The sequence below is a fragment of the Eretmochelys imbricata genome, chromosome 1, assembly GCF_965152235.1.
Source record: "Eretmochelys imbricata isolate rEreImb1 chromosome 1, rEreImb1.hap1, whole genome shotgun sequence".
NCBI classification, from domain to species: Eukaryota; Metazoa; Chordata; order Testudines; family Cheloniidae; genus Eretmochelys; species Eretmochelys imbricata.
The window spans coordinates 258,128,117-258,149,480 of record NC_135572.1 but is presented as its reverse complement, the minus strand read 5'-3'; the positions used below and the strand labels follow the sequence as shown (position 1 = coordinate 258,149,480).

General features: G+C 44.1%; 1 protein-coding gene across 1 annotated transcript in view; it reads left to right on the top strand.

The window, feature by feature from the left end:
- PARP12 (poly(ADP-ribose) polymerase family member 12) overlaps positions 1-18,766 on the top strand; it is a 37,878-nt gene extending 19,112 nt beyond the window's left edge. Inside the window, exons 5-12 of the mRNA XM_077828300.1 lie at positions 313-436; positions 2,118-2,295; positions 2,823-2,943; positions 6,316-6,412; positions 10,743-10,818; positions 13,044-13,174; positions 14,735-14,886; positions 16,178-18,766. Of these exons, the coding sequence (XP_077684426.1) occupies positions 313-436; positions 2,118-2,295; positions 2,823-2,943; positions 6,316-6,412; positions 10,743-10,818; positions 13,044-13,174; positions 14,735-14,886; positions 16,178-16,488 (1,190 nt within the window). The 3' untranslated portion in view covers positions 16,489-18,766. The remainder of the gene's footprint in view (positions 1-312; positions 437-2,117; positions 2,296-2,822; positions 2,944-6,315; positions 6,413-10,742; positions 10,819-13,043; positions 13,175-14,734; positions 14,887-16,177) is intronic.
- The last annotated feature ends 2,598 nt before the right edge of the window (positions 18,767-21,364 follow it).

Here is a 21,364-nt window from a genome sequence, read left to right as displayed (position 1 = left end):
TAAAGCAAACACACACCCATCACCGCCACCGCAATTCCATCCTTAATAGTAGTTTTTCAACACAAGCAAAGAATGCGGTGGGACTACAGCAGGGGGTCCCTCCTGGTCACAACTGAATCACTTTTGTTGGCCAGTGTATGGAAGCTTGCATTGAGATGTCTGTGCTGTACCTATTCAGTAGGTGGACGCTTTCTAGTGCTGTGTACCTGGAACCTTCACAAGCATTAGATTCCAATACACATACCCAGAAAAATCATCTTGTGTTAGGCCATAGAACTAATACAGCTTCATTTCATTTTTACCTTTTTTTAGATAAGTGTATCAGAGTTCATTTTCATTTGCCATATAGATGGCAGATCTTGGAAGGTGCCCTGTGGAAGGACTTGAAGGATATGGAGAAAATTGAAAAGGCATATTGTGACCCCAGTAATAACAGGTATAAACTGTTAGTAATTTACTAATGTTTATGGTTTTCCTTCTAAAAGTGAAATACTGATCTAGATCCTTAGCTGGCATAAATTGACACAGCTCCATTAAAGCCGATACCTAAACTGCTTCATTTTATTTAGTGAATCAATGGGATTTAGCTGATTTACACCAGCTGACGGATCTAACCCCCTGATTGTTTGTTGTAGCCTGGGATCCATCTTGGGCATTTATGGGTTATGCTATAGACCTGAGTGACTAGCTCACTTGTTTGTTGTTCTGCACTATTGCAAAAAGGGATTATTTACAATGGAGATGGTGGGAAAACTTTTGAAGAAAATAATTTAGACTAAAATATTCTTGAAAATTTGTCCTGTTTTGACTAGCTGTTGTCCTGATTCATCCCTGCCTTTATGACAGAGTGCTTCTCCTTTACCATTGTAGTATCATATTGAGGTAGTGCATGACTCTTCTCTCATTCCAGCAAGGAGTCCTTGCAGGTAGGAAATGTGGGAGGATTAGAGCTGAGAGAGAGAGAGAGAGACAGCTGAGGGGCATAAGTAGCAATTGCAAAGGTGGGAATAACTTCAGAAAGCTTTAGAATTGCTATGGTAGTGCAAAGAAGATATTGGAGGAGACTCGTACTAGGGATGTAAATATCATTTAAAAAGCTAAATGGTTAACCAAGGTCCCTCCGGCCGGCGCAGGGTGGCCGGGGCTGGGGTCCCTCCAGTTGGCGCGGGGCGGCTGGGGCTGAGGTTGCTCCGGCTGGCGTGGGGCGGCCAGGGCTGGGAGTTAATGGTTGCGGTCAGTTAACAGTAAGCCTAATGCTAACCGGTTAACCTTTTACATCCCCAACTCATGCCAATATATGGTATAATGTACTGGAATATGTATATGGGTCACTTACTTAAAAAGGTCTCACATTCCACCTGGTCTCGGCTTCTAATGTCTCATGGTCTGAAAAAAGAAGAGCAGTACTGCTGCTAACAGCCAAGAGAGTCTCTGGCGTCTGTAGTGATGATGAGCTTTTGGAAGAAACCGTTGAAGTTCTGTTTCCCAAGTTGCATGTCTGTGGCTAGTGGCCACTATGTACTGGAAATAATAACGAGAGGATTGGAGCAGCTGATGAACATATCTGTTGATTAGCCCATGCTTATGTTGGATCAAAGCCTATTCAAAGCCTGACTTAAGCTATAAGTGAAAATGAGTTTTGAGGGTCTTATCCATTAATTCATATCACAAAATCACTGCAATATCCACAGTCTTCTGTTCCTGCTTTAGGGGGATCAAAAGACAAGAGGTGTTCCAGGTCAGAATATAAGGAATTAGCAGAAGTGTGTGTGACGTTTACACATACGCATTTTATGTCTGACTCAAGAACCACTATATCATGACTCTAATCTCTATAAGATATGATTTCATATAGATTTACAAAATTGTGTCTTAAACTTTGGCACCATATACAATACAAAATAATACACATGTATGGGCAGTGTAAGGGGTGAATAGTGATTGTTGTAGGAATCATAACTTTACACTTCACCCTTGGGGGCACTTACATTACTTTGACACTGGGCATAATATTTTGCATTATTTTTATGGATCTATGACTCAGAAGTTACAAGTAGGCTCAACTGACTGATGCTAACTTTTTCTTTTTTTTTAAATCCTTTGGCCCTCTCACACAGGTTTTCATACAGTGGCTTGCAGTATATATATTTTCAGAATATGACCTGTAGCTCTGCCAAAGTTAGGCGCCTCTCCACAGCATCATCCGTGACCAAACCCCCTCACTTCATTCTTACAACAGATTGGCTCTGGTACTGGAAGGACGAATATGGTGTGTGGCGTGAATATGGAACAGAAGTAAGTGTGTAGATGAAAGGCAGCTCCCCAACCTGATTGCATTAAATCTGTGGAAACTATTGGAAGCTATATGGGCTGTCTTTTTTATTTTAATAGTCTGTTGATCAAATTTGGGCTCAGAGGATTAATAATGGGATATGGAGACTTTAACTTTTAGGTTCAATGGCCCAGATACAGAGCAGTCAGAAGCGATGAAGTCATTACTGACTGACGTCTGTTCAGTGCGTTGTCTGAAATAGGTGCCAGGTATTTCCACCTGTTTTCATTGCTTGAAATGTAACCTTCTCTTTCCTTCAGTGTTTCTTGACATTCCAGATTAAGCAGCGCACTCTCCCGCTCCCCATTCCCATCTCCATCTTGGGAGTTGGGGAAGGTTTCTCTGTCTACCTGGTGGTGGATGGCCCTTATTTTAAAGGGCAGTAGCACACAGGCCTGTAAGACCACAGCCACCACAGAACAGATACTTATACTTTCTCATTTTGAGAAGATTAAGAAAAATCTTTCTTCTTTTGGTTCTGACCTGACAGGATGATGATCATGATGCTTCCACAGTATACAGCAGTGACCTGGAGCACGCTTATCTAGCAAAAGAACTTCCAACGTTGCAGTTCAAAGCTGGGAGACATGAATATGAACTCAACTTTAAAGGTACGTTGGGATTTTTTTTTTTTCTTCCTTTCAGATATGTTGTGTAAACTATGTTAATAGAGGAGAAGTTAAGATATTAATCTTACTTTGTGGTGGTCAAAGGAAAAGGGAATCCATTAAAGCTCTCAATACAAGAGCTAGGTTTCGGAGTAGCAGCCGTGTTAGTCTGTATTCGCAAAAAGAAAAGGAGTACTTGTGGCACCTTAGAGACTAACACATTTATTTGAGCATAAGCTTTCGTGAGTTACAGCTCATTTCATCGGATGAATTCAAGAGCTAGTCACCCTGAATAAACTGATGTGCCTATTTGGACTGAATTTTTTTTTAAATTAAAAAGCCTCCACTGCAAGATTCAGCTGATTTGTGAAAAGTTGCATTGTTTTTTCACACTAAGAGTGTGAAAGAATCATGGAAGAATCTGTAAACCAGCTTCCAACTTCCTTTTAAAAACAGGTTAACAGCTAGAAGAGAAATACTTAAGCAAAGCTTACTTTTCTTTAGCCACGAGTAAAGAAGCCTGAAAACTAGCTTAGTCTTTTCTCATGGATTTCTCATTCTGGTTATGGAAAGTAATGAGCCCTAAGGAATAGACTGCAAACCAGTTTCCAAGTTCTCTCACTACTGGTTTAAGGAGAAGAAAGCCTTTGCTTTTTTTAGTTTATAAATCTTAAACATTATTTACATATTGCTCCCACCGCTGTTAAATCACTATTAGGCAGGCTGGGCATTTCTTAATCTCTTCCATGTGGCTCTTTCTCTGTTAATGCCACAAATGTCCTTTTAGAGCCAGCCAGCCACCCCGCAGAATTGGGCTTAAACTAAGATGATTGTTTTTTTGTCTTTGTTTTAAATCATGCATCCATTTCCTAGTTGAAGATAGGTTTGGCATAGAGTCCAAACAGTCATTACTTAGTGTTTTACCAGGAGGTTATTGTGGAACCATTGCCACAAATAATAAACTTCCCCCTCTGCTGCTTTCTCCAGGAATCTAGTTTCAGGTGTGAAGTTTTATACACCTGAATCTCTCTCTTGCAGGGCAAAGGACAGAAGCCCCGGCTTCATGCTGATTCTGGCCTGTTCCAGAGGCTAGCATGACATCCAGTATAAATTAGAGCAGTCTTAAGGCCTACCCTAACTTAAAGTAGCTTTCCCACAGCCACCTACGGGCTGCTCTGTAATCCAGAAGAGCTGGAGTGTAGGTTGCTAGCAAGCAGAGTGGCCAGACCATGGCTCTGTCTGCCTGGGAAGGATGAAGTAGCGGGTTAACCATGTCAGGACTTAAAGCAGTGCTTCCAAGGTGACCAGATACTCAAACTTGAAGCTAAGACCACTAATTATCCCCTCTTATGAGAATTTACTCCCCTTCTCACCTCTTCCCCAGACCTGCTATCCATACCCTTGGATAAGCACAAACCACCTGGACTGGTCATCTGGCTCCACTCAGACTCGCTAGTACTAGTGTATGCTTGACTCTCTGCTACTGTTGCCTTCTACCCAGAAAAAGAGGCAAAAGGGAAACATGAACTTTCTACTGGAAGTTATGCTGGAACTCAGTCTATACACCTGTAAGTAGCATGGAGTTCCCATCCTGCTCTGAAGAGAGTATAAAACGCCTACCTAAACTACTTTCTGGTAACTTAATACAATGTAAACTTCACTCTGAGCTTACTCCCCAAGCTTAGCAATTCTAGGGGTTTTCCCTGCGGAGCCTCTTTTTCTCTCTCTCTCTTTCCCTGAAAGAGAGACCCCATCCCTTTTTAAAATCTGGTTGGGGATGATAGTATCCATTTGCTGGTATGACTTGACAACAGTTGCAGTACATGGTCAGGTAGCGTACAAGCCCTGGATAAGAGGATGACTCTGGAAAACCATGTATCCTTATGCAGGCACCAGAAGGAAAGTTTATCACTGTGCTGGCCCTGGACCAGCATGTGGACAAAGGGGAGGTGACTTACAGCTCCCTGTATTAGGGACAGCCAGGGCTTGGTTTGGCCCCAGGCATGGTCTAGGGTAGACCTCCGGCCTGTTCTAATTTGTGTCCCTCTGCTAATGTGGTGAGCAGAATTGCTGGATTAAAAATTCCACAGCCGCATTACCTCTTCCCTGACGTACCTCCTTTCTCTTCCTGGGTTGTCTCCTGCACTCCAAAGGTGTGGGGAGGGAATTTGCGGTGTTGTCATAAAGCTTTGCTAGTTCTGGGTCTTGCAACATTAGACACTTCTTCATTCAGGAAGTGGAGGCTGAGAACTGCCAGCCAAAAAATAAAAGTTTGATCAGGATGGGAAACGCAACTGAAACTTTCTACTTTAAATAAAGAAAGAAAGAAATAGAATAAAAAATTGGGAACTATGACCACCCTTTTAAAAAGTCACTTTATTGTTGGTAAGCATGATGCAGAATGGGTGCAGTTTTCCTTTAAGACCATTTATTAGAAAGCATCCTCATTCTTCCAAGTATCATGAGCAAGTTACTTAGCTTGTAGAGGCTATATCTATGTATTTTTAGTGTGCTAAGAGCATCAGATGAAAGCCAGTTACCTCTGCAAGAAATTAAGCTATTGTAGGTCAGTTCCTTAGAAATACTCGAGTAACCAGTGGGGGTTGTTCCTTCAATCCAGCTCTTTATTTTTTTGAACAAATACAGACATCTTTGCCTGGACAGCCCAAATGGTACAACATTCTGGCTTGTTTTCCAAAAATAAGGTTTCCGTTTTTATTTATATTTAAAAATCTAGGAGACTGGATTTTTTGGGGTTTTGTTTAGGGACAGTAAATGCGATACAAAGGCCTTGTAGACACACACAGTTTAGGTCAATGCAGCTGCATTGCTCAGGGTCTGAAAAATCCACATACCTGAGAGTCATAACTGTGCTGACTTAACCCCAAGTGTAGATGCAGCTAGATTGCTCAAATAAATTGGTTAGTCTCTAAGGTGCCACAAGTCCTCCTTTTCTTTTTGCGAATACAGACTAACACGGCTGTTACTCTGAAACCATTCTATAGAGGTGGTTCTTCCAGGTGAAGGTTGAAGCACACGATCAGAACAGTGTGGGGACACTTCCACAACTGCTACCTATGATACATCCATTCTCTCCATAGCCCTAGAAAGTGAAGTGAAGTATCTGTCATTTCCTCTAGATTTCAGAGCAAACCTATTTAAAAAAAAAATTTGAGTCAGAATTCTCCTATTTGATCTACATGGTAGACCTTGGCTCCTGTAGTCTGTGACGCAAATGGGAGTTTGCTGCATGTAGTAAGAGCGGGACATTGGCATCGTTAGGTGACAGTCTTGGCAGAGTGTCTTAATGGAGAATTTTGCCCCAAATGCGAAGATCGTTGAAAGAGAAATTTGCTGTCTGTGCTGTGTTTTCAGCCATGAATCAGAGAAACCTTCGCTATAAGACACAGAGAGAGGTTTGCAGGAGACCCAAATTCATCTCCCCGCAAGATGTGGAAAAACGGAGAACCAGGTAAACTACAGCTACTCTACTCTGAGGTGGTGGCTACATATGTATTCATGCAGTACTATGCAGTGTCTTGCAGAGAGAGTGTGAGTACTTAGCAAAAGTAAAAAGAGTGTTTTTAAGACAATTTGTAAGAGGAATTCATACTCTTGGAGGGAAAGAGAGGAGTGTATGTGAAGTGGAAAGAGTTTTAGATATGGCTGTACCTATGGGTCCCGAACACCCTACCTGACTGAGAAGAGGCTGGATCAAGATGAAAAAGGTTGCATAAGCAGATGGGAGAGAGGTCAGTTCTTTGGGGGCAGGGTCTTTTGTTGAATATGGCTGTAAAGGAGCTGGCACAATGGGGCCGTGAAATGTCTGAGACATCTAGGCACTACTGCACTATAAATGTTAATTATAATAATAGTGAGGTAGGATGGAATGTGTCTGAAAACTGAGAGCAATTTCAGATAGAATTCAACAAATGTGAAGGTAAGCAAGGATTAATTTCTGTATGTAATAGCCCACATGAGTTGGTTGAGTTCAGGATCCTGACACAGGGAAGAAAGGTAAGCAGCAGGATACGGACCCTGGACTTCAGGAAAGCAGACTTCGACTCCCTCAGGGAATGGATGGGTAGGATCCCCTGGGGGACTAACATGAAGGGGAAAGGAGTCCAGGAGAGCTGGCTGTATTTCAAGGAATCCCTGTTGAGGTTACAGGGACAAACCATTCCGATGAGTTGAAAGAATAGTAAATATGGTAGGCGACCAGCTTGGCTTTACGGTGAAATCCTAGCGGATCTTAAACATAAAAAAAAAGGTTACAAGAAGTGGAAGGTTGGACATATGACCAGGGAAGAGTATAAAAATATTGCTTGGGCATGTAGGAATGAAATCAGGAGGGCCAAATTGCACCTGGAGCTGCAGCTAGCAAGAGATGTCAAGAGTAACAAGAAGGGTTTCTTCAGGTATGTTGGCAACAAGAAGAAAGCCAAGGAAAGTGTGGGCCCCTTACTGAATGAGGGAGGCAACCTAGTGACAGAGGATGTGGAAAAAGCTAATGTGCTCAATGCTTTTTTTGCCTCTGTCTTCACGAACAAGGACAGCTCCCTGACTGCTGCGCTGGGCATCACAACATGGGGAGTAGATGGCCAGCCCTCTGTGGAGAAAGAGGTGGTTAGGGACTATTTAGAAAAGCTGGACGTGCACAAGTCCATGGGGCCGGACGAGTTGCATCCGAGAGTGCTAAAGGAATTGGCGGCTGTGATTGCAGAGCCATTGGCCATTATCTTTGAAAACTCGTGGCAAACGGGGGAAGTCCCAGATGACTGGAAAAAGGCTAATGTAGTGCCAATCTTTAAAAAAGGGAAGGAGGAGGATCCTGGGAACTACAGGCCAGTCAGCCTCACCTCAGTCCCCGGAAAAGTCATGGAGCAGGTCCTCAAGGAATCAATCCTGAAGCACTTACATGAGAGGAAAGTGATCAGGAACAGTCAGCATGGATTCACCAAGGGAAGGTCATGCCTGACTAATCTAATCGCCTTCTATGATGAGATTACTGGTTCTGTGGATGAAGGGAAAGCAGTGGATGTATTGTTTCTTGACTTTAGCAAAGCTTTTGACATGGTCTCCCACAGTATTCTTGTCAGCAAGTTAAAGAAGTATGGGCTGGATGGAAGCACTACAAGGTGGGTAGAAAGCTGGCTCGATTGTCGGGCTCAACGGGTCGTGATCAATGGCTCCATGTCTAGTTGTCAGCCGGTATCTAGCGGAGTGCCCCAAGGCTTCGGTCCTGGGGCCGGTTTTGTTCAATATCTTCATAAATGATCTGGAGGATGGTGTGGATTGCACCCTCAGCAAGTTTGCAGATGACACTAAACTGGGAGGAGTGGTAGATACGCTGGAGGGTAGGGATAGGATACAGAGGGACCTAGACAAATTGGAGGATTGGGCCAAAAGAAAACTGATGAGGTTCAATAAGGATAAGTGCAGGGTCCTGCACTTAGGACGGAAGAACCCAATGCACCGCTACAGACTAGGGACCGAATGGCTAGGCAGCAGTTCTGCGGAAAAGGACCTAGGGGTGACAGTGGACGAGAAGCTGGATATGAGTCAGCAGTGTGTCCTTGTTGCCAAGAAGGCCAATGGCATTTTGGGATGTATAAGTAGGGGTATAGCGAGCAGATCGAGGGACGTGATCGTTCCCCTCTATTCGACATTGGTGAGGCCTCATCTGGAGTACTGTGTCCAGTTTTGGGCCCCACACTACAAGAAGGATGTGGATAAATTGGAGAGAGTCCAGCGAAGGGCAACAAAAATGATTAGGGGTCTGGAACACATGACTTATGAGGAGAGGCTGAGGGAACTGGGATTGTTTAGTCTGCAGAAGAGAAGAATGAGGGGGGATTTGATAGCTGCTTTCAACTACCTGAGAGGTGGTTCCAGAGAGGATGGTTCTAGACTATTCTCAGTGGTAGAAGAGGACAGGACAAGGAGTAATGGTCTCAAGTTGCAGTGGGGGAGGTTTAGGTTGGATATTAGGAAAAACTTTTTCACTAGGAGGGTGGTGAAACACTGGAATGCGTTACCTAGGGAGGTGGTAGAATCTCCTTCCTTAGAAGTTTTTAAGGTCAGGCTTGACAAAGCCCTGGCTGGGATGATTTAATTGGGGATTGGTCCTGCTTTGAGCAGGGCTTGGACTAGATGACCTCCTGAGGTCCCTTCCAACCCTGATATTCTATAATTCTATGATTTCTTTAGATCTCTCTCTCTCTCTATAGTACTTGGTGCCTATAAAACACACAAAATAAACCTTTGAGTCATTGGTAACAGAAACAGCCTTTCTCACTGTTACTTAAGTATCTGTGTCCAGTCCCAACTAAAACTAGTATGGCAGTGTTTTAAAGCTACAGCTATGGGGGGGAAATAATTATCCGGTTGAGTGGGTGGTTTTTTGTTCACACCTTCTAGTTAGACTCTAAATAGAGTCATTCATTGCTGGAGTCAATTGATAATCTGGCAAGCATAGGCCACAAGGAGCTGGTAGGAAGGGGCAGAGCCCATCAGCAGGATTCAGGTCAGTGACTGGATAGGAAGTAATAATTAAATAATGGAGTACAGTATTTGGGAGGATTAGGAGCAAAAATGATGATGGGCATTTGTACCTCCTAAGGTAAAATAGTGTAGTAACTTAGCTAAACATGTTCTTTTGGGTAAATGAGTTTATGATGGTGATACATGGTTTAGTTTTTTGTAAATGAGAACTAAAGCACAATGAATTTGTGATGCTGAAATGTTTCCTAACCACTGTGATGCATACATAATAGGTGCCCCAATCATGCTTTTGTTGCTATCAGCTTCAAGCAGGATTTGAAGACAAACTTGATATTGTGGCTGTTAGGGACTAGAAAATAACGTTTTGGTATTTTGAAGCAGTACAGGAGTTCATGTCGGGGGACGCTTATATGCTCATTATTTCAGTCTTTTCACAGAATGCTCTGATATCAGTATGAAACCCCTATCTCTAACCTGTTATCTTTGGAAATATCATATATAGAATGCCAGAGTTGGAAGGGACCTCAGGAGGTCATCTAGTCCAACCCCCTGCTCAAAGCAGGACCAATCCCCAATTTTTGCCCCAGATCCCAAGTGGCCCCCTCAAGGATGGAACTCACAACCCTGGGTTTAGCAGGCCAATGCTCAAACCACTGAGCTATCCCTCCCCCAAATGGTTGAGTCCTGATTAGGCAGGTGGAATTGGATGTGTAATGGCAGATTGTTTATACTCAGTAGGAGGGAAACCATAAACTCTCACCTAGTGGAGACTGGGATTCAAAATTGCAGAAGGCCCAAGCAAAGTGAGCTTAATGGTAACAAAAGAGACTTAACCCCTAAATATTGGCTTTGTGTGAGAACTGATGACCTACACCAGAACTATTGGTAGTTTGAGCTCAGTTTGGAGATGCAACTCATACCAACAATTGACACTGAGTGCTTTTCTGTCATTTTATGTGCTCAGGCCCCAATTCAGCAAAGCACTTAGGCGCATACCCAACTCTAAGCATGGAAATAGTTCCCATTGAAATCAATAGGGCTCCTCTCATGCTTAAAGTCAGATATGTACCAAAGTGCTTTGATGACTTGGGGCCTCCATTCCTAATTAACTGACATGAGATTTGGAACACTTTTGACAGGATATGTTACGCATGCTGAACTGAAGATAGTTTTGAAGTGTTTAGATATATTGCGTTACCTTTTATTTAGTCTAAATTAGGCAAAACTCTTTCTAATGTAATACTCTTAAATATGATTTTAAAAAACAACAACAACAACAACTCTCTTGTAATATACAGTGGTGTTGAGCATTCGCAGGAAGAATCCATTCCAGCTCACTGGGACAAATCAGCTTTACCAGAATTGGGATACCAGGTACGGAGCTCTTAAGTTTTCCTGTCTGACCACATACAGCTTTCTTAAAAGGTAGGCTCTTCTTCGAGAGACTCGGCATATTCCCGCTTATGGGATATCGCATTACTGTATGGTGATTTCTGATAGAACTTCTTCTAGCGGTATCAGCTAGAGTGTTCTCATGCCCCTCCCCTCGGCGTTGTCACGTTCTGAGGGTGAGGCTTTATAAGGGGCAGAGTGCCCTCATCACCTCGTTTCCTTCCAACTGCGGGCCTGGCCAATGTGAACCTCTTTAGAACCGAAGCTTCTGTTGTGTTAGATAGTTAGTGTTAGTGGCCAGTTTAGTGAGTGATCTTATTTGGTTCTGTGTTATGGTGGAATTGAGGAAACAAAAGAAACTGGAATTTAAGAGGTGTGATTCCTGCTTGGCTGTCTTCATGGCATCTGATGACCGCGTGTGGTGCCTAGAAGAAGAACATTCGCCTTTTGGGTGGATCTTAACTCCCAGAGCATGTGAGGATAGGGCGATTCACCTGCACCTCCTTGTCCTGAAAGAAGCCCTCAAGGCCAGACCCTCTGGATCCAGTCCCTCCAATCTGAGATCCATAAGGCTAGTCTTGGCCCCCGTGGTTCCCAGCAACAAAAGACTGAAGGGTTCCAAGAAGCCGCATCCTCTGTCGGGGCCGTATCTGGTCCCTGCAGCTCCTGTAAGGCTGTATAGGGCTGGATTGAAGGTCGCATGGTCGGATACCACTGCCCCAGTTCTCATGGAAAGAATGAGTGACAGTTCGGTTACTCTTCCCAGTTCCGTACCTTGTGCTATACTGCTTTCCAGCTGTTTCAGAACTCTGCAACTGCAGGAATGGAGTTGGCTTCAATGTCCACTACCGGTTCCAGGAAGATGAATTTCATCAGTCTGTCATAACCGGAGTCGTCAGTGCCTTCAATTACAGCCGTTGTGACACCAAAGGAAATGAGGCACAAGAGCAAAGCAGCCACTGTTAGCAGTGCTGATTTCTATGCATCAGAGCTGTCTGAATCTGATGGATCAGTCAAAGGTTCTGTGTCCGTGATACTGATAGGGGGGTGCTGTAAAAGTGCTCTAGCTGACGCTGCTAGAAGAAGGTTCTACTGCAAGGCACCATGTGGTGGTGCATTATTTCATGTGTGTGAATATGCAGAGCCATCTTGAGCTCCTGTTACAGGTAACCAACCTTCATTTCAGTGTTGCATGTTCCCTTGTAGATGACCATCCCTTACATGATGTACTTACTATATTAGTAATTGCAATCTTGTGCCTGCTATCACACTGACATGGGGGAAGGTGGATCTTTGTACCTGCAAGAGCTTTGCTGAAGTCAGCGGGGCTCGATAGGCGTGCAAGGGCTCACTTGTACGTCCCTTAGTGCTCAGGGCTTTGGCCTAATCAAGAAGCAGTGACTATATTAACCTAGAGACAACAGCTGGTTAACGTCCCGCAATCAAAGAGGCGAGGCAGACCCACAAGGCTTTTCTGTGCCTTTATTTTATTTTATTTGGTTCTGCTGTCTTCTTTTTCCATTTGGTTGTAGTCCAAGGGCTCATGCATTCTTGGGCACTGGCACTAAATTCAGCAATACAAGATAGCTGTGGGTGGTGAGGCAAACTTATTTTACTTCTGTTCTCGGGTGGAGCAGGTGGGAGTGCAGTATTTTGTTTTCACCATAGGGTGTACTGGCAGGCGGTGATAGGCACGTTGTTCCTAAGGCAGGACATTAAAGATGATCTAAAGGGGGGGGGAAGGTTGGGCTTTTTGTTCCTGATTATGAAGCCAAGCAATGGAGAGGAGGAGGTAGTTTCTTAAATTGTGTAGGGGTTTTTGTCTTGCTTTTAAACATCTATTTAGTAGAGTAGGGGGAAAATTTTCACATTTCAAAAATTTGAAATAAAAAAGGAAAAATGTTGACAAATGTTTTGTGACTTCCTCCTCCCCCAGCTCTATTTGGCTACTGTGATTCACATATTGGAGAAAGAAAGTTTTTTGTTGAATCTTCAACTCACAATATTCCCCCACTCAACAAACCCTCAACAAATCTTCCAATAAAAGTAGGAAGGCTCAAGCTGATTTCATGGTGTTTCTAAGGTAAAATACAAGCAGGAACCACTCTCCCCTGACCCGCATTCAGGACTTGAGCAGTAATAATGTGGTGGTTTATGATGGCTCTGTAAAAGATAGGAGATTGGTTTATATATATTTTCTTTTACAGCTGATCAAACTTCTCAGCTCGTCTGATGAATACAAGAAGGTCCAGGCTGACTTTCAGCGCACAATGCCCAAAACAGTCATTCAAGAGATTCAGAGAATTCAGAACCCGACTCTTTGGAAAGTGTATCAGTGGTACGTGTAAAACGTTGCTCTAGTATATTTTCATGGTGTTAGTACGTGCTGCTATTGGTTATGTTCAGAGTCCTGTGTGAGAAGCCAGTATGCAGCCATGTAAACTGCTGCACAGCTGCTTTTTAGGATTTGTTTGACCACTGCTTAGCTGAGATCTGCAGCTGGCTGAGGCAGAACTCAGGCAAGATGGCGGTTACTCGGCTATTCAGAGCCCTCTGTGGGAGTAGCCCATCTCCCTGAGATATTGCTTGCAGATGAGGAGAGGCATTATCTCCCATGAGTTGCATTTCACAAGAACTGAAGTTTGGCAGCCAGTGAAGGAGATCTGCAAGTGCAAATGACAAGAGTGTGACGGGAGGCACTATTTGTCGAGCTGGGCCACCCCTTTGGCCCAGGGAAGGGCTGGTACATCCTATCACCCAGTTGTCGGGCTTCCCTGTTAGATAAGGTAATTGCAATGTGGTGGGCTCTGGACCCTGGGCAGGGCTGAGCGAGCAAACAGTCAGTAGCCCGTGAGACTCCTGACTGGGGTAGGCAGTTGGGATTCTGGCCCTCTGGGCAGGGCAGAACAGCAAGCAGCCTGCAGCCCCTGGGCGGGACAGGACAGAGTCGTAGTCCCTGAGCCTCTGGACTGGGACCGAGAGCAAACAGCAGCCACGCCTACTGGTCTGTCGGGTGTGGTAGGGGACCTCAGTCCCTCCCACTCCACCGGGTTCTGACCCAGGGCCCTATGAAGCTGGGGACTTCCCCGCTAAGGGTTTTGGCATCAGCTTCTACTACATCCCCTGGGTCACTTCCTACCACAAATTGCATCCCAGGCATCTCCTCAGCTGGTGGCGGCTTGGCATCCCCATCAACCTCCACAATTGGCAAGTTGCCTGCAGCATAATCTGGGTCCATGGGCTCTGCAGCTTGGACCGTCACTGGCCCCTCTGGAGGAGCCTGCAGTACACATCCCTCTTCCTCCACAGCCAGCGCTGACTGAGCTGGGCATCCTCCTGTTATCTGGCTCTTCCACTAGCAGCATGTGCAGCAGGGGAAAGAGGGCATGGCCTCCTGGGCCCACAGTGATTGGTCCGTCCCAGTTGGCCCAGTGCAGGGTTGGTACACCCCGTTATACAGAACTTCCACAGTTCTAGTTTAGGGAATTTCTGTAAGTGTTCAGAATGACTTCAAACTCCCCTCTGACTAGGCTTTCCGTCAGTAAGGTGTACATGGGATATTCCACCTCCCACCCCCCCCACAAGATATTTATCCAACTAGCTGGGAAGGAAGACTAATGTTTCTATTCTTGGCTACAGTTAGAGCCTTATAAATTCTTACACAGGTGTATTTGAGTACATGGTGCATCTCGCTTCTGTTTCTGTTTAAAGCAGGCCTTTTTAAAAGCATACTTTTGTGCAATTACTCACATTTAAAAAAGTATTAAAATATTTTGCAAAATCTGAGCACTCTGTAACACTCATCACAAATAATCTGAGTGCCTACCTCATTGGAACCTGTTTGGCTAAAATAATCTGGCTCTGCACTGTGGAATTTTGACGATGCTTTTTATTACAGGCAGAAAGAGCAAATGCTGAAGACTAATGGAGGAAAAGATGTGTGTGAAAGACTCTTATTTCATGGGACCAGTAAAAAGCATATTGATGCCATCTGCCAGCAGAACTTTGACTGGAGAATCTGTGGTCTTCATGGGACAGCTTATGGCAAAGGTAGTTCTCGAGCTTGTGCTCTGCTAACCTTGATTTAGAGAGAACTTTCTCTAGCCCAGCAGTAGTTTGAACTGGAGAATGGCAGAGGGAAGAGGCATTCACCTGAGCTAGGTGTTACCTGTATGCCTAAATGGGTAGTGTTAATGTTAACCACTTCATGTGGCAATGTAACAAACACACTCAGCTGGAGCTCAGGCACTTGTACAGACCTTGGCCTATGTGCTCCACACTGCAGTGTAAACCCACTTGTTTGTGTGGAAAGAAGAGGGGACAGGAATGCTTCCAGTCAACACGTCACCCACCCAAATTTAAGGTATGAATTTTTAACAGTGAGCGTCATTAATTATTGGAACAACTTCCCTAGGGGTTTGATGGAGTCTCTATCACTGGCAATGTTTAAATCAAGATTGGATGTGTTTTTTCTAAAAGATCTGCTTTAGGAATTATTGTGGGGAAGTTCTATGCCCTATGTCATACGTGAGGTCAGACTAGACCAGAGGTCTGCAAACTGTGGGGGGAGGGGCGCCCCACAAGGGCGGGTGCAGAGTAATGTTTGGGGGGGTGCGTCTGGGTGTGGGCCAGCCCCCACAGGGGGAAGGGGTTGCCAGCCAGCTCTATTCCTGGCTCTGGCAGCCAGCCCCAGCTGGGGTGCCACTCTTGGCCCCCTTACGCCTGTCTGTGTTCCTCCCCCCTGGAGCTGCGGCTTGTCTTCTCTGAACCCCAAGAGGAAGTGGTATTTAGTTGGTCTCTGATGCCATGCAAGTAAACTACACTCTGCTTCAGTATTCCTTCCATCCCTGGAAAATGATACAGTCCCTGCCACTGTTTACAGCAAAGGATCCACATATCAAGTGAAACAGAATGGGCTTTAATTTTTTAAACATTTAATCTATCGTTCCAGAGTTTATTCACCCAGTGGTTGTTTATGATGATTAGAACATTTTGGAAGGAAAGATACTTCAATTTCAAGCTTCCAAAAACTTACTATAAGCTTTGTGTGTGTGTGTGTGTGTGTGTGTGGTGGGATGGGTTTGGGGGCAAATAGCATACTCTCGGAAAGAGAAATTAGAAAATAAAAAAACACTAGTAATATCTAACATGTTTTGTGAAAAATCAAATTGTGGTAATACCTAACGATAAATTATGCTGGAAAGGATGCCTAACACACATGAAATTATTTACAAATCTCTCACCAGCTTCTGATTGATTCTCTCGGTAAAGATTAGGGTTGTTTTCTCAGTGTATTCCAGGAAGCCAGCAATCTTACCAACTTTATCTTTGTCTACTGCAGGAAGCTACTTTGCAAGGGATGCCTCGTACTCTGATAACTATAGCAAGACGGCCTCAAACATCAAGACCATGTTTCTGGCTCGGGTCTTGGCGGGGGACTTTACCCTTGGTAGCTCTTCCTATCTTCGTCCTCCCGCCAAGGACAGTGGAAACAATTTCTATGACAGCTGCGTGAATAGCCTTTCGAATCCGTCTATCTTCGTCATCTTTGAGAAACATCAGATTTATCCAGAGTATCTGATCGAATACATGGACCAGGCGGTGGCAGCTGCTCTGTCAATGGCTTCACATGCTGCTTATTTTCGGAATTGACTTAACTGAGGAGAGTTTTTTGTGTACATTTTCTACACATGTAGACTCTCTACCCTCTCCTTGTAACAGTAAGCAGGGCTGAGTATCTTAAGAAATTTTAGAAAAGACATAGTATTTTTATGAGTTTCTAAAATCCAGTCTTTATTCCTAAGTTTCTCTAGTGCGGCTAACTTGTTTTTCCCATTGTTAGTCTGTTCTGGGGGATTTAATAAATCCAGTAGATGTTCATATCATTCTTGCACTGTGAGATGAAGTAATAGAAAAGCAGGTGGTTGCGATGTCATATGAAATGCTTAAAAAAAAAAAAAAAAAAAGGAATTATGTCTTCATTAGTTCTCCCCTAGTGAAGTTAGCTGTGAAACTAGTTTGCCAGGGCAGAATCTGCACAAGGCTTCTTGTGGGCAAGCAATTTTTGTAATAGTTCCCTGGGGACTGTTGCACACATGGCCCTCCTGTGGATCACTGCTACCACATCAGGGTGACCTACATCCCTCTACTTGCCAAGGGTTTCTCCTCCTCATACCTCAGGCCTGCTAAGCCCCAAATGTGGGTTACAAAAAAAATAACACAGGAAGCTTTAAATCTGTGAAGTTACATGAGTTTGACTCAGGCTTTGTGGTGATTTGGTTGGAACAGCGGCAAGCTTAGGTGTGTAAGATGGGACACCGGAGCAGTTGCTGTGTGTTCTTTCTCCTCTCCAGCAGAACTGCTTCAGGCAAAAGATCTAAGAACTTCTCTTTTTCTTACGCTTTTCTCTTTTAGACTTGCCTGTAGGATTGATGTTTTTCTGACATGGTGTGAGAGATGTGGCAGCTACAGCTTTCTGCTCTTATCTGTTCCTAGTTGTCAGAGGTGGTATATAGATACACATTTGCATTTTTTTAAAAGCATGATTCTTCTTTAAGAATCAGTGTGGGGATCATGTTTATTGTCTCTGTAGCTCCAGGTTAAAAGAGTTTTTACAAGGCTGTTTTTCCTTGTTGTCAACCCTGCAAACTCAACTTGGGGATCTAAGCATTGAGTGAGGTTCTTTCCTCCTCCATCAATGCCAGTAATGAAGGTTCCATAGGTCATGTCGTTTGCCTTCAGTGACATCTGTGCAAACCCACTATATTCTGTGGGGGCTATACAGGTTTAAGTGATTGGTCCTGTAATTGGAATATAGAAAACAATTCTGTTGATGTATCAGAAAGGATAGAATCTAGTTCGCTATTTATCTTGGCTCTATTCATTCCTGTATGTTAACATGAGTCAAAAGCAATCAAAACTCTGACACTGAAATCAGCTTTCTAGTTCTTATAGATGCAAGGAACAGATAGACTGAGTAAATGTGCCATTTCACATACAGTAGTTGCATTTCAGAATAGAACTGCACTTCTGAGCTTTCCTCGCTTCTGGGAAGCTTTCCCCTTCCACCTGTTAACTAACGTGTGAATGAAAAGCCTAGATTTTTAATACGTTCCCTTCCAGGGTGTATTTCTGTGCAGGGTAAAGCTCTGTCCAAAAGCCTGCTGCAATATGGGAGAGCAGAAGAAACTTCAAAATCCTAATAATGCCTCTGATTATCACTAGTTACTTACGCTGCCTGGATCTCTTCTGACTTCTCTACCTATCTTCTGGTAAAGATTGGAAGCAAGTGCTAAAGCTGGAAGCATAGCAAGGACTGATTTAAAGGTTGCCCATCCTTGAACGTCAATAAGACTGTCCGTATGTACACAAAATAAACTATAGTGCCTAATGCCCTGCTGTGAACAGCTGAGCTACTTAGTTATGTAATGACGCTGCTGCAACTAACAAATGAATGCGTTAACTAGAGAGCTGTGACAATTCTGGATGAACCACTAAAGCTTTCACTGTCCGTACATGTTTGTCCTGGTAGGGGAGGGTATAATATGACTTTTATTGGTACCTTGAAACGTAAGCAGGTGTATATTTCTCATTTACAATCATGATATTGGTGACTGAAGCTTAACATTTGCATTGCTTGGAGAGAGGAGACTACTACTCAGGATCCTTACTCTCCTTTGTAATGGCTGGGAATGGTGGGCTTACAGCAGCTGTCTTTCAGTTACAGCGAACGTATTGGCTAGTCATATATTCTAAGTGCCTATGAGGAACAAATGTCTAACTGGAAGCAATCGGTAGCCCTATTTCTCGATGTTTTTAATGTTTGAAATTGAATCTTCTTCTTCCCAGCCGTATGTATGCTACCTTCTGTGGCAATATGCATGGCTCCTCTTTTTTAATGCAAATTAAAATATTTTGAACCGAAAACTGATTAAGGTTTGAGTCAAATAGTGGCCTCTTTGTATCCTCTAACCCTCTTTAATGTTTCTACCTAGGTGGATCCTTGTTTCTTACTGTGGTAAGTAGCAACAAAAGATTCACACTGAATGTCTTTCATGCAAAGCAGAGCAGTTTTTATTGTAAGTTTTCAAAGGCTGAGGAAGCTTCTCCCTCCACCCCGGGGAAAAACAGGCTTTGTTGCTTTTTTCATCTTGGGTACTGCAAATAGCAGCATGAGTTGCACTTTTGGGTTCTAGTGAACTTTCATGTTCAAGTTCTTACAAACTAAGGGAGTCTGTAGTGTTCTCTATGTTTACAGTGCAGTTGGAAATTATTGGCTTTTAAAAAAAGGTACCTCGTATGAAACCTAAATTATATGCAAACTTATGTTGACTGTCTCAAGCGATAGCCATAGCTCTTGAGTGTCTGGAACATGCGTGAGTGGTGTTCTAGAGTGGGATAATAGAGAGGTTGGGTTACATGGATTTCTGCCACCAGCCCTGTCCTGTGAAGGCATATGGAGGGTGGGCTGAAAGGAAAACTGGCTTGACAGTAATGCAGTCTGCAGCACAGTAGGGTACCTCAGCATTTTATGACCAACCTGTTGTCTATACTATGGAAACTGAGTCTACCTGTTGACTTAGTATTTCAGGCTTGCAGTGATATTCAGCTTCTGCCTTGATTTATAGGGCTTTGATAACAGCCATATCTTAGCAGTAAGCGAAGAATCATGTGGGGAGTGACAGGAGAGGCGTGAGCATTTTATCTTATGTTATTGCCAAGTCTGATACCTGCAGCCAGGGCCTGATCTGAGGGCTGAGTGGAGGCCAGGTCTGTTTATACATGAGAGGGAGGCAGCTCTGTCTGTGTGGTGTAGAGTTTTGTGAATGTTTGGATTAGAAGTGGGGACTATTAAGAAAAGATTTCCAGAGGAGGTGGTCAAACTCTCACGCAAGGCAGGACCTAGAAGCATGGACACATGGCCACCTTAAGGAGAGGACATCAGCAATCGTGAAAGTGGAGGTAACGGGAGACCTCTGTGGCTCAAGTTAAAGTACTTTATTTTGGGAGGAAGGTCAGGGAAATTTGGAGGTTAGTCAGCTGTTAGGGGGTAGTTAATTAACCATTGGATCAGTGCATGTCATAGAAAATGAACAGTAAATAGGTCAGGCCTCTTGTTCAAAAGTGCCTTGAATGATTTCCAGATGCCTTCTCCATTTTTAAGTGAGTATTGCTGTGGGAGTCAGCTCAGTTTTAAAGATAACTAACAATTGAGGAAATCCTGCGAACTGCTTGAATAGAGGTGGCAAACTGCAGCCAGGCAGAGAGCAAGCATCTCTGAGATCCAACTTGATGTCTGTCTAAAAAAAATTAGCTTGTTTCCTGTTGCCTGCTGCATAACTTTCCTCAATAACAAGGGATGAGAGATTCAGTTTTATGAGTTGACCTCTAACCCTTCCAATACAGGTGCTATTATTAAGGCCCAGGGAACAATAAATATATGCTAAACAAATCAGCATCTATGGTAAAGTTCAGGTGGAAATTCCATTTTACTCATAGAATAGAAAGCAGAAAATGTATATAAAATATTTATTTTGTGAAGTGACTTTGTACTATGCTGCAGAATTTTCCTTAAAATTTCACATGTAATCCAGAGTAAGAGTAATTCCCCCTCCTAAAAAGTGCTTTGTGAACTACTACGATGGCAAGGTTCTCTATCCCAATACAGTTATATAAAAATACACTTTTAAAGTGACAGCTTTTAGCATTGATTGCAAAATGTGAATTCCCTGAAGATGTTTCATTGTTAGTCTTTGCTTTCTGTCATCTGTCTGCAAGTGACTAGGACCTGTTCTAAAGTAGTCTCATGTAACAAACCTGCAGCCTATCAGATGTTTTAATCTAGTCCTCGAGCTTCAACCGGAGACCGGGGTCGAGGTCTTGCTCCGCTCCATGCATGATGTGGCTCCACGCGGCTCCTGGAAGCAGTGGTATGTCCCCAGTCTGGCTCCTACCTGTAGGAGCAGCTAGGGGGCTCCACACGCTGCTCCTGTCCCAAGTGCTGCCCCCACAGCTCCTATTGGCCAGGAACCACTGCCAAGGGAAGCTGTGGGTGTGGTGCCTGCGGACAGGGCAGCACGCAGAGCCGCCTGGCTGCGCCTCCCTGTTGGAGCCGGAGCGGTGGACATGCCGCTGCTTCCTGAAGCTGCTTGAGGTAAGCGCTGCTCGGAGCCTGCTCCCTGACCTCCTCCTGCACTCCAGCCCTGATTCCCCCTCCCACCCTCCAAACCCCTTGATCCCAGCCCAGAGCACCCCAAGCCCCTCATCCCCAGCCAGAACCCGCACCCCAACTTCATGAGCATTCATGGGCCACCGTCCAAAACGTTTGCCCACCCCTGCTCTAGCAGCATGGGAAGCCCCTGCCTCCTGAAGTTCTACCTGCTTCCACAGCAGCAGCCAGTGCAGCTGGGGGGCTTCTCTACTGTGGCACTGTGAGGAAAAGTTCCAAACTACTTCAAATTTCTAACAAATCAGCTCAACAACATGTCCAATTCTAGTTACGTCCCAGCAACGGGTGCACCTGCAGGCT